This window comes from Pseudonaja textilis, chromosome 2, assembly GCF_049901715.1.
Source record: "Pseudonaja textilis isolate UNSWEBS1 chromosome 2, rPseTex1.2, whole genome shotgun sequence".
Classification (NCBI taxonomy): Eukaryota; Metazoa; Chordata; class Lepidosauria; order Squamata; family Elapidae; genus Pseudonaja; species Pseudonaja textilis.
In genome coordinates this window covers 210,903,218-210,920,751 of record NC_141991.1, presented here as the reverse complement: position 1 = coordinate 210,920,751, position 17,534 = coordinate 210,903,218, and the positions used below count along the sequence as shown (strand labels likewise).

The 17,534-nt window shown below is 35.8% G+C and overlaps 1 protein-coding gene and 1 long non-coding RNA gene across 10 annotated transcripts in view; one reads left to right on the top strand and one right to left on the bottom strand.

Moving 5' to 3' along the window:
- Nucleotides 1-17,534, top strand: part of LOC148127354 (uncharacterized) — a 49,751-nt gene that overhangs the window by 31,362 nt on the left and 855 nt on the right. The window contains exon 2 of the long non-coding RNA XR_015742243.1: nucleotides 13,927-13,967. This is a non-coding gene — a long non-coding RNA (uncharacterized LOC148127354). The remainder of the gene's footprint in view (nucleotides 1-13,926; nucleotides 13,968-17,534) is intronic.
- PJA2 (praja ring finger ubiquitin ligase 2) overlaps nucleotides 3,004-17,534 on the bottom strand; it is a 42,028-nt gene continuing 27,497 nt past the window's right edge. For 5 of the 9 annotated variants that reach the window (XM_026719745.2, XM_087926977.1, XM_026719770.2 and 2 more), the window contains 4 exons: nucleotides 15,207-15,248; nucleotides 6,341-6,455; nucleotides 6,017-6,138; nucleotides 3,004-3,677 (listed from right to left, as the gene is read on the bottom strand). In XM_026719745.2, the coding sequence (XP_026575530.1) occupies nucleotides 3,549-3,677; nucleotides 6,017-6,138; nucleotides 6,341-6,455; nucleotides 15,207-15,248 (408 nt within the window). In that variant the 3' untranslated portion in view covers nucleotides 3,004-3,548. The remainder of the gene's footprint in view (nucleotides 3,678-6,016; nucleotides 6,139-6,340; nucleotides 6,456-15,206; nucleotides 15,249-17,534) is intronic. The other 4 variants (XM_026719761.2, XM_087926978.1, XM_087926974.1 and 1 more) reach the window with 1 other exon arrangement.

The window sequence follows — 17,534 nt, the reverse complement described above, 5'->3', positions numbered from 1 at the left end:
TAAGTTGGTCTAATCAAATCCAACCTTAGCTATGAAGGCCTAATAGGTGACCTTTGGATCCACCATTCTCCCTTAGCCTATTTTGCAAGGTTGCAGAGTGCCTATACATGCCATTTTTAGCTTGTAAAGGAGAGTTTTATCTCTGGTAACAATAGAAATACATCCAAAATATTTAACTCTACCCACCGTAGGTAGCCTACTTAACATTTCTAATCCCAAAGACAGAAATAGCTAAAAGAAAACTCAAATTCAAATTTGGGTGAAATTTGGATGAAATGATACTCTAGTGAAATATTAAAGCTGTGAACAAGTTTTACAGGCCAAGAGAAAATTGATTTCTAATGAAAGGGGAGCCAATGAGGTCAAAGCTTTAGAGACAACAGAGGAAAGGCAGCTTACCTGCTGCTGAAGCAGCATGTCAAAGGATTTTTGTACAGAAAAATGCTGTTTGCAGTATTTGGGACTTACTTCAATATTTATAAAAGGCAACATGTTAAGTTTATATAGACATCATCCAAAAGGCTATTATCCAGAAAGAAGGTTTTCTAGGAAATATAGCTGATGGTGGCATTAGGGCAATACAAGAAAAGGCTAATCTAATACAAGCCCAAATGATTTAGATTTAGAAACAGTGACTAGTTCCTATTGGTCTGAATCAGCTCTTGGATTGGTGGACCTATTTGACTGCTAAAAGCTATTTCCCTGAGCACTCAACATCTAGTAGATGCATTATTTTCCCAACAGACCTTTTAGTCAATTCAAATTGCTGAAATCTTGCTTGTACAGAACCTTTCTTCTATCAATGGAGAGAATTATGAACTTTACTTCTCCATGTAGCTTCCAGTTGTACATAGTTAGGATTGGCTGACAGTTGCAGACATTTTGTTGAGATGAAATCTCCAGACAGACAAGAGGAAACCCCAAAGTTTATGGCTACTAACCCTGCTTTTTCGCTTTCGAACATTATTGACTTTGTTTACTTCACTTACATTGCATATATGTATTTTTTCCATTTGTATGGCCAAACAAAAGCATAAAATTTGTTGCCATATGCTCATGGCAGTCGTTACCTTAGATTCTATTTCTGTTTCTATAGATACAGTGCTGGTTGAATGGCTGTTCAGATGCAAAAATGCAGGGTGGAAAATTAACATAAATGACACAGTAACTCATCCACAAGATTTATGGACCAATAGCTCGTCACAGGTGCGAGGATCAATCTTGTATTTATTTCCTATGATGCTTAAAAAAAACTATTTTTTGCTTCTCTTTTGAGTTCAACTTACATACTTTACATCCTCAAATTGAAAGAAATATTATAACACTGAATCTGCTGTATGCTTACTTCTCAGGTTACAAGTAGTTACAACTTAAGCATTGCCATAATACTGTTTAAAGGTAGTTCTTTCAACATTGGAATCTATGTTGAAGCAATAAAGCAAATAAGCTTGCTTGATAATAGCAATAGCACTTAGACCAGGGCTGTCAAAACTCCTGGCACACGGGCCAGATGCGTCACGCGCTGGCCATGCCTGGTTTAGCGAAGGGGGGAAAAGTCCCAATGCGTCACATGACGCTGCAATCTGAGTTTCATGCCCAACTTAGACTTATGAGGATATCCTAATGAGGGGAGAGCAGAATGTAGTTCTTTGCAGCTTTATTTCTGCAATACAGAAGATACGTGAGCTGTATGATCATAGATTTTGATCATGTCCCTAGATTATATACTTGTACAAAAAGTCAATTAATTGCAATAGTTTAATTGCAGAATGCCTGTTTATTCAGGTAATCTATGAAATTTAGTTTTCAAGAAGCATCTTTTATATTGCTGAGAACAGAAAATGCCCAATTTTTGTTATCATATATTTATGTCACCAAGAAGCCAGGGGAACCTAGTCTTCTGTGGTTAAAAAAGGAATTTATCTTAATGTCCACTATGCTAAAGTTTGATTTTCCGTATCAAACAGTCTACGAATTTTTACCGTGTCTTTTTAGAAAAAATGAAAGAAAACATCTTGTAACTAGGCAACTGAGAACATAATTTCCCTTTCCTTTAGTCCTGAAAAAATGGTAAGGTTGTATCTTCAGCAATGCAGAATTTGCAGGAGTGGGAGTGCAATAATGCCCTGGAAGTCTTAATAATAATTAGTCTATTCCATTTTGAAACCGAACCCAACTGTTTTTCTCTTCTACTCTAGAAATTGTTAGCTGATGGCCTTTGGATTATTCCGTCACTGATTTCCACCCCCACAATCCTTTATGGGCTTGTTTTATTGCAAATGTATTTTTCCGGGCCGGGGGGGGGGGACACAGATTCTAACTATAGTTAAGAAAAAAAATGTAGTCATTAGATTCTTGCTCTATAAAGGCTCAGTCCAGCTAATATCAAATTAATTGAAAAAGATCTGGCTGGAACCTCTGAAAGCATATCTTATGGCACTGTACAATAAAATAACCTATACCCTATCTCCATTTAATGTATGCTAGGTTTCCATTTAATTATAAAAAACTAATTTCTAAAACAAAAACTTTCATTTTGATTAATCTCTACAGTAGTGAATACAGCTAATAAGTTAATTCATTATTTTACTGAAATGAACTGTAGTTTCACACAAAACAATACTACAAGGAGGCAGAAATTAAATACATTAAGAAACTGCACAGGGAGGCTATTTTGGTTCTCTAATAACAGGTCACCCGATTTCCATTGTGATTTCCATCAGTATTATATGGATATTATAGCTTTGCAATACTTGTACTTATGAAAATGTCTTGTTTTGAGCACCTGTTGCTCCAATGAAAGGCTGTTGCAGATACTTTTAATATCAAGCCATTTAGTTCTATAAGCCTTCTATAATTCTGTTGCTGTTTCCTCAATTCTTGTAACAGGAATGTGAAAGTGCAGATTTTGAACTGTGTAAAATAATCCAAATTAAACCTATTTTGTACTAGTCACAAAAGCTCTCATGCACACAGAGGTCATGATGAAATCACAGGGTAATTCTTTGATTATATGCTGTTTATTTTCAGTGAAACCAAAGTATGCTACTGATGTTATCACAGAACTTCTTCACATTTGATGCAAATATGAAAGAGTTATATACAAAGTAATTAAGTGGCACTATTTTAAGAGAAGTAACCCCAGCCTCTAAAATTATATTAAGTAAAACATATCATATGCATAACTTGTGTAAGCTCCAACTGCACTGCAGCTGCATTACTTTGAATATAAGTGCCACATTAATGATCATTTCTCAAGACAAACTGAATAATTACCTTTAGACATTAGTTAAGAGCAATAAGTTTATCGCAGAAAACTAGTGCAACCTTTTTATTTTTCAGTCTGTTATTCTTATTATAATTCTAAACCATTTTGTAAGCTCGCATTCTTGCAAAATGTGTGTGCTGGAATTTCTACATGTTTTTATGTATGTGTGTATAGTATGCCACATACACATGCGCACACACAAAACCAATTTCATATTATCATTAAATAAAAGAACTTTACAGTACAATGTGATGGACTAAATTCTTGTTCAGGTATTCCTTTATTGTGTTCCCGAGGCACTCTGGACTGAAGAAGTAGAATCCTGATCGGGCAAGAAGGTAAATATGGGAGTGGCTGACTCTGAGAGCCCGGGAGGAAGCACATGGCGACACACAGGACAGGTTCCAGACTAGGCAAAAGAAAACACCACTGAAATTAGTTTCTTATAGTTAAATGGAGACATAGCATACATTAAATGGAGATAGGGTACAATTCAGCTCAGGAATTCAAGAGTAGCCAGATGTATAGTCTCAAATACATTTAAGGAAAAACTGCATATTAAAGAAAGCAAAAAAGCTAAAAAGACATAGATTCATATCTTTATGTTGCCTCCTTTAAAAGGCTCATGTCAACTTCATAGTAGTTTCTATGGTATAAATACTACTTTTGATAAAGGTATTAATTTTAATTACATATAAGAGAATATGTTCATGTGAGATTGTTGTTCAATCGCTAAGCCATGGCTGACACGTTGCGACCCCATGGACAGGGGAGCATGCCAGACTCCCCTGTCCTCTAGTCTTCTGGAGTTTGCACAAATTCATGTTCATTGCATCAATGACACTAACCATCTTCTGCCATCCCCTTCTCCTTTTGCTTTCAGTGTTACATGATATACAGAACTCCAATATTGTTAGGTATTTTAATAAGGTGCTTAGTATTAGACACTACATAAGATTCATCTGTTTAAAATATGCCATATATTATCCTAGGAAGCAGGCAAGTATATTTCAGTTAAATTGAGATATTTTCTGATCAAATAGCAATGTCTATGTGACACTTACTTAGTTCATTCCCCCATACTCTTTATATATATAGAATGAGATTAGTTTACAACTGATAAATACAGCAGGGATTTCTGTAATTTTCAAGTTCATGTGATAATCCAGCCACCTTGTCCCATGTAAAAGACTTAACTCACTGCTAAAACAATTGTCCAAATTATGATTTATTAAAATAAAAACTCTTCAGAAGTGTTGTGAGATCTGGAAGGGACTGTAAGTTCTCTTCATTGGGTAACTATCAATTTGAAACTGTTTAGTAGGTAGTCTGAGTGTTCTTAAGAGTATTCACCTCACTTATTAGGGCATATGAAAATCTATTTAATTGCCTGGTACATAGTGGAAATTATATTTCCAGTCTTTTTCATAGAGATCCATAGAATGGAATTTCAAACCTTTGAGAAATAATTTAACTTTTCAAGGATAGTGCTATATAACTCATTTTGCAAAGCACCTTTCCAAATGCTTTACCCAAGCCTAGAAGATATTAAATTTATTTTTATTTTTTATTTATTTATTTGTATCCTACCTTATTATTTTTACAAGTAACTCAAGGCAGCAACTTATCTAACCCACCTTTCTGCTCCCTTCTTTACCCACAATAGCAACCTTGTGAAGTACCATACCAATACAGATAATCAATTACGCACATCAATATACGGTGCTACTGTTGATGTGTTTCCAATCAAGACTGAACTAAACTAAGTCACTGATTTTAAACAGCAAAATCAGTGGGTATTTCTTACTGCTTTGCATACAGATCTAAGAGAGATAATCTGGGTTCAGCTCTACCCTGACAAGACACATCCATGGCTGTGGGTTTTGCCCCCTCTCCCCCATCCAGTGATTTGCCATCTTTAACTTTGCCTGGAATTACACCTCACCACCAGTAGTCAGAGATGGGGCACAACTGAAGATTCTCCTGGACTTAATTGTGGCTAGGAGAATTTTTGCCCAAAAACACCTCATGTACCAGTTGTGCCTTTTCCTAGATCAGGAGAGATTGCTCAAGGTCACTCATGCCATAGTCAACTGGACTATTGCAAATGTTGCATGTGGGGATGTCCTTGAAAGCATTTAGAAGATACGGATGCTCCAAAATGCAGTAGCTTGGACAGTAGTGATCATATTGCAGTATGCCCAGGTAACACCATCTCTTGATGAACTGCACTGACTTCCGGTAACCTTCTGAATGTAATTCAAAGTGCTGGTTATCATCTTTAAAGTGCTATATGGCTCAAGGTCAGGTTACTTTTGCAATTGCCTATCCCTAATAGATGGGGTAGGCCTGCATCAAATTCCCTTATAAACTGTCACCTGTGGAACCTTGGAAGCATGTCTTGTCTGTTGGCCTTCCAGAAAACAGTGAAGGCCTGGCTTTTGCCAAGGTACTGGGACCACGGTGCGGATGGGATCAGCATACTATATTTGATTGATGTATGCAAGTTTTATCAGTCTCAACATTGGACTTTTTTGTTGTTTGTCTAAAATATTTTTGTTCTGTACTGCATTTTTTATCATTGTTGGCCACCCAGAGTTTCTTGTAATAGGTGGCCAACAGAAGATAGAGAGATAGAAATAGAGATAGATAGATAGAAGGGGGGGAGAGAAACAGATAGTAGAGATATAGACATTAAAAAAACCTTCTAGTTTTTAAGCAGCATTAAAGTATAGCATAATTACACACCTTTTGTAACCAAAGCGTTATGCATGTCACGTGAAAGAAGTGGCGACATGGAAGCTCTGTTACAATTTCTTCTTTGATGTACTCACTACAGCAAATAGCACAACACTGTTCTTGCCCTACAGCTTAGGAAAACAATGTATATATTAGTATACAAATATAAAACTAGGTAATTAAAATTATGGTGAAATAGTTATTAATAAATTAAAATAGTTTTGAAAATAGTCACATTAGACCAAATTAAGTTACAAAAGATAATAATGTATCATATTATTAGATCATATACAGTTACTTGACCAAAACAGTGAGTATGTAATTTATCCTTACCATTGTGATCTTCTGTAATAATAATTTGTGGCAGACAATCTATGCTCTCTTTACTAGCTGGTGGATGAGCCTGCTCAACATCAATCGCAAGAGACTCTAGATGAGCTAGAGCGGTCTAGAAAAATACATGAAAAGAAACAAGCACATAATTATATATACATGTAAGCATGTGTATCTGTACAATCACTGTGTAGGATACTGTAACTATAAACTAGATATAAATTTCTTCTATTTTACAGAAATGAAGGCCATATTAATTAATATACATGACATTAACAAAGTTCTATAGTAAACATTAATTATATTATGAGAAATTATAATATAAACTTTGTTAATTAACTTCAGTGTATTTTATTAAGGTGGGTAACTGTCTATTCCAATTTCAATTGCTTTAGTAATAATGTGACATTGTCATGAATTATGGCTTTTTTTTTTCAATTACTTGTACTTGTAACTTGAAATTGGACCATAAAAATAGTGGCTTTAATAATCTAACACTAAGGAGGTATATATAAATAATGTCATCTTTTTAAATGCCACATACAGAGACATTTCTTTTTCAGTTTCCCACATTTCTAAGCAACAACTATCTCTCTTTATTGCTCTCTTTATCTCTCAACTATCTCTCTTTATTGCTCATTAAGTCAAATCTTTATTTCAGTCATTGATCAGTGTAAGTATTGCTTAGGAGAAAAGGACAGTCCACCATGCATGCTTATATGAAGTACTTAAGCAGCCACTACTATCTACTTCATAACTTTCCAGAAAGTCTTATTAGAATGTTTACGGAGAGAATGGTCACCACTCAGCTGACAGCCAAGACAAGCCTATGTAGAATAATTGCCTATGAGATAAAGAGCAGTTCCATATATTTGGGATAGAATACACATTTTCTCAGATTGCAAATATAATTTCCATATTAGTTAGAATTGTGAAATTCCAGTTCAACATATTTGGAAGGCAGCAAGTTGGAGAAGGCTTGTTTTTCATCTTGTTTCCACCTGTTATAATTTCAATCAAGTTTTCATTTATCAGACCACAAGTTTATACAGTATGAAAAGATTGCTACTTTTGGTGAACAAATGCCAAATTTCATATTCAACAACTCCCAGAATTCCTCAGCTGGCTGTATCAAGCTTAATATAAAGATTTTTGTTCTTAGAAGGATTGTAACCAATTCTGGCAATATAATTAATTATCTGTGCTTCTATAAGTGCCATTTATTCATTTATGTACTTTCACAAAATTGACATTTTTAAAGCACTTGTATCAATGGAATAAATATGTTCATTGCATAATAACCTTCATGTCAGTGAGATAATTTTGAACTTAATGGATTTTTTGATTTAACAGACATCCTTTCCCCCAGTCTGTTAATTCAAGGTTTTGCTTATTCATACATCTGACAGAATCTCACGTTGCTGGGTCAATAACAATAAAATGATAATTATATAATTATCTATGCATTTAATAAAACATTCTTTCTCTATCTAATGAATGTCCCTTTATAGCATGGGTATCAAACTTGATCGTGTCGTATGACGTATTGTGACTGTTTTTGCATTTGTGCAGCCAGAGTGGGCGTGCCCTGCACGTGGTGCATCTGGCCCACAGGCCACCAGTTTGACAGGGACAAACTGCTGCTTTGTAGGGACATTTTCAAAGTTCAGATAACTTAGTAATCAAGTAAGAAAGTTACTAGTTGAATTCATCTAGCTTGAAGGAATCCAGAAACACTTTATGCTCCTCAATTCATATCAGTTGGTTACTACTGCACAGAAAAATCTCAACTGATAAGCTCCACTGTTGGCAGCTTAAAAATGTGTTTGTTTACAATGAAAGCAACACATTCAAAACCACCACAGCATAGTACATAAGGTAACTAGGATAGCAGCTTCTGTTTAAAAAAGCAATGAAATAAAAATAACATTTATACCATGATGTCTTAATATATATCTATCTATCTCATTTGCCTCTTTGCCTGTGCAACAAATGAACAAATAATCAGATAAAAAGCAAGAGCTAGCATTCACAAGGGTCTAGCCGTGCAGTGTAAAACAGTGTAAAATCATACAACTAATCTAATAAAGTAAGTTTGAATATTGTTCAGAGTAAGAAAGTACACACTTTGAAAATGTAATCTTCTAAGCATTTTTGAATTACATTTTCTTAATCTTTATGACAAGTATAATAAATTAAACTAAGCTATACTGTAAGATTTACATTCAATATGGTTCTGTAGTTAGTATATGGCAATGTCTGAGAAAAAACCACAACCCAATCCAATAGGTGACACTGTTAATTCATTGCTAAAATTATTAATCAAACAAATCTTTGATAGTAAATTCAGTAAGAATTTAAATAGTGCCATGACTTTTACATAATTGGGCCAATGTTTCTCTTTCCAATTAGACATGCCTTGTTTTTCATTTGCCTGATTCTTCTGCCTTCTGCACAAAATGAAAAAAAAAAAGATGAATATTTAAATGCCCTTGTACACACAATATTGAAGTAGACACAATCATGGGAAAGTGAATACATGAAAAGAATTGAGAAATTAGTTGTAGCTCAATTATATATGTATAATTTGTATGTATAGTATTCAGCTTTGTTCGGGTATTTTCCCACGTCATTATAGTTGTGCTTTTAAAGTACAGAAGCCTAATGATGGCAGATGAGATTCTGCCGAAATGTTGCTATAACTTTAAAAGCACAACTATAATGATGTGGGAAAATACCCGAACAAAGCTGAATACCATACATACATACATACATACATACAAACAAACAAACAAATATACACATACATACATACACACTGTGTGGGGGGTATATGTTATCTGAAGCTCAGAATTAATTCTAAATTAATATATCTTTCTTCCAGTTGTTATAAAGTCATTTCTAATAATGCAAGCTATAAAAACTGTAGTTATGTCAGAAGGCACAGAAAACTGATCTATATTTCCTAAAATGTGATCTATGACCCAGTACCAGTTCTTGTGAAAAAAAAAAAAAAAGCTACTTAGGAAATACACAGATACTCATTCTCTTTCTAATCTGAAGAGTTGCAAACTTGGCAATATTCTGTGCAGAAGGGAATAAAGTAATCACTGCTTTAAAATTTCCAACTACAATATTGGTAATCAGGCCTTAAAAGAATTAACCTTATGGATACACAAAAACCTGGCTTTCAATTTGTACATGAAACTAATTGCCCCCCTCTGAAACAACAGATAAAAGAAACTATGGATAATGAGAACTACTTGAACATCTTTTGAGGTGAACTAATTAGGATGCTGCTTTTAAAAAATCAAGGACCTTTAAGTATGATTCACTAAGAGCTATCGTATAATTATTTTCTACTTTTAAAAAACTTACTAATGTATTCTTCTAATAACAAATGTTTTAGTTATATATGAACATTCCAACCAATAGTCAAGACAAGTTATCTATTTCCTATTAGTAAAAAGTTAATTTACTAGATATGGTTTCAAAGGCTTTATTCAAAAAATACCTGAGGACCTTTAGGGTAATCAGTGATTTTATTGTTCAAAGCAATATTGACTGGAAAGATGTGTTGGAGCAAGCAGTTGTGGGACATGAGCAATGGCAGTTATACTGGGCTTACTTTGTAGACTGTATTGTAATATTTAGATTTAGCACCACATGTAGAAACTGTGCTGTCCCTTCTGAATTCTACCTGAAATATATACATTCTATAATTTATACTTGAAATTATATCATCATCATCTCAGGCAAAAAATAGAAATGAATATGATACTTCATATTATGGATATATTTCATGGCTTGAAGGCTATCAAAAGAAAGACATGTTTTTGAAATTAAAGATGAATTTTTGTTCTTCCTTGAGTGACATCTTCTATCAACAATGATAATTTAAAATTAGAGAGAGGTCTCATGAGCTTGATTGGTTAACAACAGTGATTTATTTATTGACATATTTTGGGTTTTATGTAAGTTAAATTTAAATTTACAAGGCCTAATGTTTAAAAAAGCAAGGAAGCAATAATTAATAACTCTTATGGATACAGCAAGTCAACTACATAGCTGTTTTAAAAGCTTTTTGTTCTTTAATCAAATTATAAGAAAAATATGGTGAAAATAATCTCTATCATCATTATGTCTGATGTATTTTATGCAAATCTTTTTCAGCTAACATTGTTTAAAGGAGTATTTTCCTCCAAGACAAAAATATTAAGAACCAATTTGTACTCAGTCAACATAAGACAAAATCTTTTGTTGAGTCTTATCTTAGTCTTATAATTAAAAAGAGATTTAAAAGATACTGGAGTCCTTGATAAATGACCATTCATTCAGTGACTGTTCAAAAGTGCAAGAGCCTGAACAAAGGTGATTTGGGAGGGGCTATATTTGGGTGGTCACAGCATCCTTGTCGAGTGATCACACACTGGGTACTTGGCAACAAGAGCACAGTTATGAATGTGATCACCATTTTTAACCTTCACTGACTGCATCTGACAAGCGAAGTCTGTGGGGAAGCAGGCGGTTGCAAATGCCAAACACATTCATAGTCCTGCATAGTCACAGCAGCAACTGCGACTGTCATAACTGCTGTTGTAAGTTGACATGGTCATGTGATGTGTTTTATGCATCACTTAGCAACAGTTGCCAATTCCAATCACCCCTGCTAAGTGAGGGCTTCTACTTAATATATGCTGATATCCATAGCCTTTAAACAAGAAATATAGTAGTGTTACTGCTGAAAGTGAAGATACCTCCGTGCTGTGATGTCATGGAGGTCAGATAACTTTCTAATTGTATCCAAAGAAGGGGCCTTTTTTTGATCACTTATATGCCATTGAAAAAACAAATGTTAAAATATATGTGTAATGGTAAAACTAAAAATAAACTAAGTGGCTCAGTGGTTAAAACGCAGTATTGCAGGCAAACTCTGCTAACAGCCTGGAGTTCAATCCTGACAAGGCTCAAGACTGACTCAGCATTCTGTCCTTGGGTAAAATGAAGATCCAGATTGTTTGGGGCAATATTCAAATAATGTTTACATTAAAACTGCCCAGAGAGTTTATAAAGCACTATGGGGCAGTATATAAGCCTAAATTTTATTGCTGGTCATAATTTAGATTAATGGTTCCCAAAGTGGGTGGTACCGCCCCCTGGGGTGGTGGTGGGATGCCTTAGGGGGGCGCTAAGAGGCAAGGGGGCTGGCAGGGGGATGCTGGAGGAGTTCAGCCGCACCGAAAAAAACATGCGGCGGATGGAAGTTTTTTGCAGGCACGGGATCTACGTAGCGCTGCAGGCAGGATTCACCCTTCCCATCCCGGAAGCGCTGCCTACATTGAGCCGCGACAGGTCCCCACATGGGCCGGGTCAAGCTGGCTGCAAGGAAAGTCTCCCCAAGGAAGCGAGGTAAAAGCACATGTGTCGTCTCATAGTTGTGTTGCAGGAATTACATAGGGCGGGCCTTTCGGCATGTTGAGCGTTCTTGGTGGAGTCGAGTGTTGGGAGGTTTTGCTTGGTGGGCCAAGGCCTAGAAGTCGGTGCAAAGTGGTGTTAGGGATTACAGGAGGTGGGACGGGCTCTGCTTGTAAGCGGCACCGCGGCAGGGGGGCATTCGAGGTGGCAGGGGGGCGTTCGAGGTGCTGGCACCGCAGGCTCATCCCATTTACTTTTGCACCTGAGCGGGGCAAGAGGCTCAATGGCGTTGAATGCAGCGGTGGCAGCACATTGGGAAAGTCACTCTGGCTTTGTTCTACTTTCTTAAAGTGCCGCCACTGTCGCATTCTGTCTGTCTGTCCATACATCCAAAAGGTCTATCAGTCTGTATGTCTGTCTGCCTGCCTACCTACCTGCCTGCCTTTCTGTCTACCTATCTATCCATCCAAAAGGTCTCTGTCTGTCTGTACTCCTGCCTTCCTGCCTGCCTGCCTACCTACCTACCAATATATCTACCTACCTGTCTCTCTCCCTCTCTATCCATCCATCCACGTTCAAAGCATCGGCCCCGCAGGCACATCGGGAAAGTAAAGCAAAGCCAGTCTGGGAGGGAGGGAGGGAGGGAGAGAGAGAGAAACCTGATGCATCAGATTGAAATGATGCCTAGTTTAGACTGAGGTCCTTTTCCACATTGAAACATCTTTGGCTTCTATTAAAGGTTTTGTGCAGAAAACATGGTCAAGACTATCAGGAAGCTCTCACATTTTGTTGAGGCTTTAAACAGGATCTATTGGATCAGATCTCCACCCTAAAAAAATTACTTTTCCCCAATGTATTACAGTGCCAATTCTGAAGAAGGCCCAAAATGTACTGGTAAATTACAAGGAGAACACACATATACACAGACACAGACACACACTCCCTTCTAACTGTGCTGGAGCAGGTGATTGGACTAGAATAGATATCTCATTATCTTTCTCCTCCCTCCTTCTTTCTTTTTCTTTCTGTCCCTTCCTTCCACCCCCACTCTTTCTTTGTCTGTTCCTTTATTGTTGTTTCCCTTTTCTCTTTTCTTCCTTCTCTCTTTTTCTCTCTCTTTCTTTTCTTTCTCTCTCTTTCCCTCTCTCAAGCTCACCCCATTGACTTGGTGCACCGCTTCTTTGGGACTTGCTTGGGCAGGTCCCTCCATTGCAGCAGGCTCAATGGCAGTGGCGGAACGTTTGAAAAGTAGAGCAAAGCTAGAGGTCGGTAATTTTTGCTGCAAAGAATCACAAAAGCTTCTGGGCTGTGCACAAGAAGGGACACACATGTCAATGCAATTCAGCGACATAAAATAAAGAAATACAAATAAAACAAATCAACAAGAATTGGCAAAGCATCTCTGATTAGATTTTATTCACTACTAGAATCTAATCAGAGATGCTTTGCCAATTCTAGTGCAATGATCTGCTCCAGCAGGGTTAGAAGGGTGTGTGTGTGTGTGTGTGTGTGTGTGTGTGTGTGTGTGTGTGAGCGCGTGGCTGTCAAAACTCCAAAAACAGATCAAGTAGCTCTGGAGAGGCAAGTCATAAATTAGAACACTTGCTAAACAAACAGCCATTAAGTGAGGACCACTTGTATTTGGTTTGCCAGTTACTTGGCCACGCCTGCCCAGTCACATGATCACCAAACCACACCTACCCAGTCATGTGACCAGCAAGCCATGCCCAGCCAGCAAGCCAGCCAGTCACATGACCAGCAAATCACAGCCAGTCATGTGACCAGCAAGCCACGCCCTCAAATTAGGTCACGTTCACAGAAATTTGAATCCCACCCCTGGGTGGGGGGCACCGAGGATGAGTTTGTAGCACCAAGGGGGTGGTGGACTGAAAAAGTATGGGAACCACTGATTTAGATAAAGAAAATGTTTCCATTAAAAAGCACACCTTAGTATCTTAATTAAAATTTTACTTAAAGTAACCTAAAAGTTATCATCATAGCATTATAACATAAGGCTAAAAATTCACTTAATGGCATTCTTATTCTAATAGTGGCACCTCCCTAAATAATACAGATATATGTAGCAGTAATACAGAAAGTAGAAAAGCATACAAAAAATCCATTTATGAAATGATATGAAATAATCTCCCTAAATTTTCTTCTTGTTCCAGGTCACTGAGAGCCTCTTCGCAGATTTCCATGGCCTTAAAATGTACATCAATTTCATATTTTAATGCTAAATTGTATTAAGATAAGTGGAAAATCACTGCAGGTAACAGTTGATATTGGCGGTAGACAAAGTATCAGGACTTCCCTCCTAATTAATTGATATTGATGTAGCTAACTTATCATTAATGGCAAAAACCAAAATGATGTGCTTGCTGTATTTTTTTCTAATTTCTATATTAACTCTATTTGAACGAAATCAAACTGTCAATCAGTGCCCTTCTCTATTTGTAAAATTCATATATACTCAGTGGTGAGCTTCAAAAAATTTAGCAACAGATTCTCTGCCCAGTTGCTGGGTGGACTAGGCCACGGTGGGTGTGGCCTAGTCGGCCTCCATCACAGAAGGGAGGCCATTTTTGCCCTCCCCGAGCTCCAGAGGCTCTCTGGAGGCCTGAAATGGTTCCGTTTCTGGCTTTCCGGAGGCCCATTTTTCATCCTCTCTGAGCACTTACCTGGGATGGAAAACAGGTTATGTGGAGACTTCTAGGAGCAGCAGAGTGAAGTGGGTGGGGCCAGTCAGTTGTTGCAACTACTGGTTTGGTGAACCAGATGTAAAATTAACACCTGGCCCTCCCAAACTGGTGTGAACCGGTAGCAGCCCACTCTTGGGTATTCTTATCCTAGATGCTATTAGTATTACAACGTGCAGAGTTTTACAGCCTTCAGTATGAATACAAAGTTACTGTTTCTAAAGCAATTTTATTAAAATACAGTTCTTATAGAAAGGATGTATTTTCAGTTGAGGTTCTAAACTTTTCCTTAAACATATAGAAATCGGTTGCTTCTGGTGGATGGTCTTAAGTAAAACCAAAACAATATCTGTCTGGATATTTGTTGATGAAGATACATCTAATTTAATGTGTGTGTGTGTGTGTGTGTGTGTGTGTGTGTGTGTGTGTGTATGTGTGTGCAGAATCATAGCTAAGATAGAACTGTGATAGCTTCAATAACTGCAAGAATCAATACCAATAACATGTAGTAATTATTTCATGCTATTAACATTTCAAACGATGTCATTTTAAAAAAATAGAATGTTTGGAATTCCAAAACCTCCATGCAAAAATTTTCTGCAGTGCAATACAATTTGAGAGATCACTGCTACACACTCACACATAAGTGACTTACTCAACCACAAAAATACATACAAATAAAATGCTGCCTACCTCTCAATTTAAATATATTATCTACATGTGGAATGTAGGCAATCAGAAATTGCAAGTACCTGTAGACGCTGATAAGTCATTTCCATGAACATGCTTGTTACCTGAATTTGAAAAGATTCAGGTTAGTGAAGGGAGGAGCACAACTTTTTAAAAAATTGTACCCGACACCTAACTACAGAATTTTACTTATGAAAACTAGAAAATATTGCTTTGGGATTAGCACAACTGAAAGGATCTCCCCCCTACCCCAACTAAATGAAAGCTTACATTTAAATGGACAATGGTTTTGAATCTGCTGGTAAACTATTTTAGGTTGTTTGCTTCAAATTATAACCTCCAAGTATTAGGTTTAACTAGAGGTGTTTTTATTGTCACTACCAGAACAGATATATTAAAACTATCAAAACTAATAATTAATCATGTACAAGATTCTTCAAACATTTTCCGATCAATGAGACCTGGGCAGAATATTGAAAGCAAGTCTAATGTGACTTCATAAAGAGAAAATCTCAAATTACAGAAGATGCAGTTGAGTCTCTTTTTCACCTACTCTTGTATTTCCTCTTCCTAAGATTTCCTACCATTTGTCAAAATTTACATAATTATTTGAAACTTCAAAAATCCATCCAATTCAAGATGCCAAGTGCACTTTACTAAGTTGGATATGATGCCAAAAAGTTATTTAAATTTACAAGGGCAATATAAGACCAAATGCATTATCTATGGAAATTTTCCTCATGTCATGAATTGCTGCCATAATTATTTTATCTATTTTTCATAGAATAGATGTATAGCAGCATAATGTTTTATAATGGTGTATAAAAGTTTATTTGGCTATAATTTATTTTTATTTTTTAGCTATAATTATACTTTACTGAAAATCTCTTAATATGGATTCAAGTTGCTTAAAGCAGTATCTTGAGAAATGATTATAATATACTTTAAATGAGAAAATAATATTTGACTAGCAGTTTTACATTACACTGGTGTTTGGCAATGTCGATGAAGATTTGCAGTAGTTGTCTTGAAGTTGAGTCATGGAAACTAAGAAGCTACTTGAATAAGCAGTGAAAAATGTTTCAAACCACAAAAGAAAACAAGTTCAGTTGCCGTGACTCAACTTCCAGGATACACTGGCGTTGTGTTTTTTTACGGAAATTAAGCCACATATATCAAGCATACACAATATTTTCAAAGAATGTACACTTCTTTAATGTATAGACTCATGCATTGCTTGGTTCAAAAGTTGTACAGTCTTGCTTTTCACAAAGCTCAGGAAGCTCAAAATCTCTTAAAGGAATTATTACTATTAGCAATTAACAATGGTTTCTTTATATAAAAGATCGGTAGTGTGGTAAGAAATAGAAATCCATATTAATGTAAGAAATAGAATCTCTGGTAACAGATTAAACAGAATGGCTTGTTTTAAATTCAACTGAAATAGATAATCCATTTAGTAACAAGATGACCTACTTTAAAACAAGTGAAGTACTGTGTTGGGATAATGCTAAGATGGTTTTTAAATGTTTTTTACTGCCTAGCTGGGAATATTAAGCATTATACACTGGAATAAAATATTTAATTTTATTCAACTATACTTGGAAAAAAGGGATTGCAATTATTAAACTATAAAATCTTTTAAATTGCAAAATCATGTATGTGTATTTACTTATGGATTTATAATATTGTATTTCCAAGTATGTTTTTACTTAGGAGTGAAAAAGATGCCAGTTTTTAAATCAATGTATTTTAAAAAGCCCAGAGAAGAATTAGCAGGATTTTGAAACAACTGCAACTCCAGTTCCAGAACATGACAAGTATCAGATCTTATCAACATTGCCAGCACATTGCTGCTGCAATTAACATCTTTGCTATTAATGTTTGCAAAGGTAATGAAGAAGCATCTTGACAATAAAACTGATCAGAAATGGCATCTGCTTCTTTGAAATTTTAAATACTTTGGAAGCTCTTAATATGAACACTGGAGGCATGTGTGGTAGAGTTTTGTCATTAAGTAATAGAAAGCAAATATGATGCAAATGCTCTCAATAATTCATGCTTTTATATTCTGATCATTTTTCTGATGGTTTATAAAAATGTCCATATTTAGAATTTATATATTTAAGTACACATACAATCATTTTCAGAAGATACAAATGTGACATCTTTCTATTTATACATATATGTAGATTCTAAAATTGCAATTGGGAAAGCATTCAAATGACAGCCTAAGTTGACTTAAAATAAAAATATTTATTTTGAAAAATACAGGCAGCATGGAAAAAAGTTATCAGTTAAATATTCCTATGCCATTCAAGATCCAGTGATAGAACACTATATGCAGTTTTGTGTTTTACAATGAAAAAAATAGTTTGCATTTGTTAAAA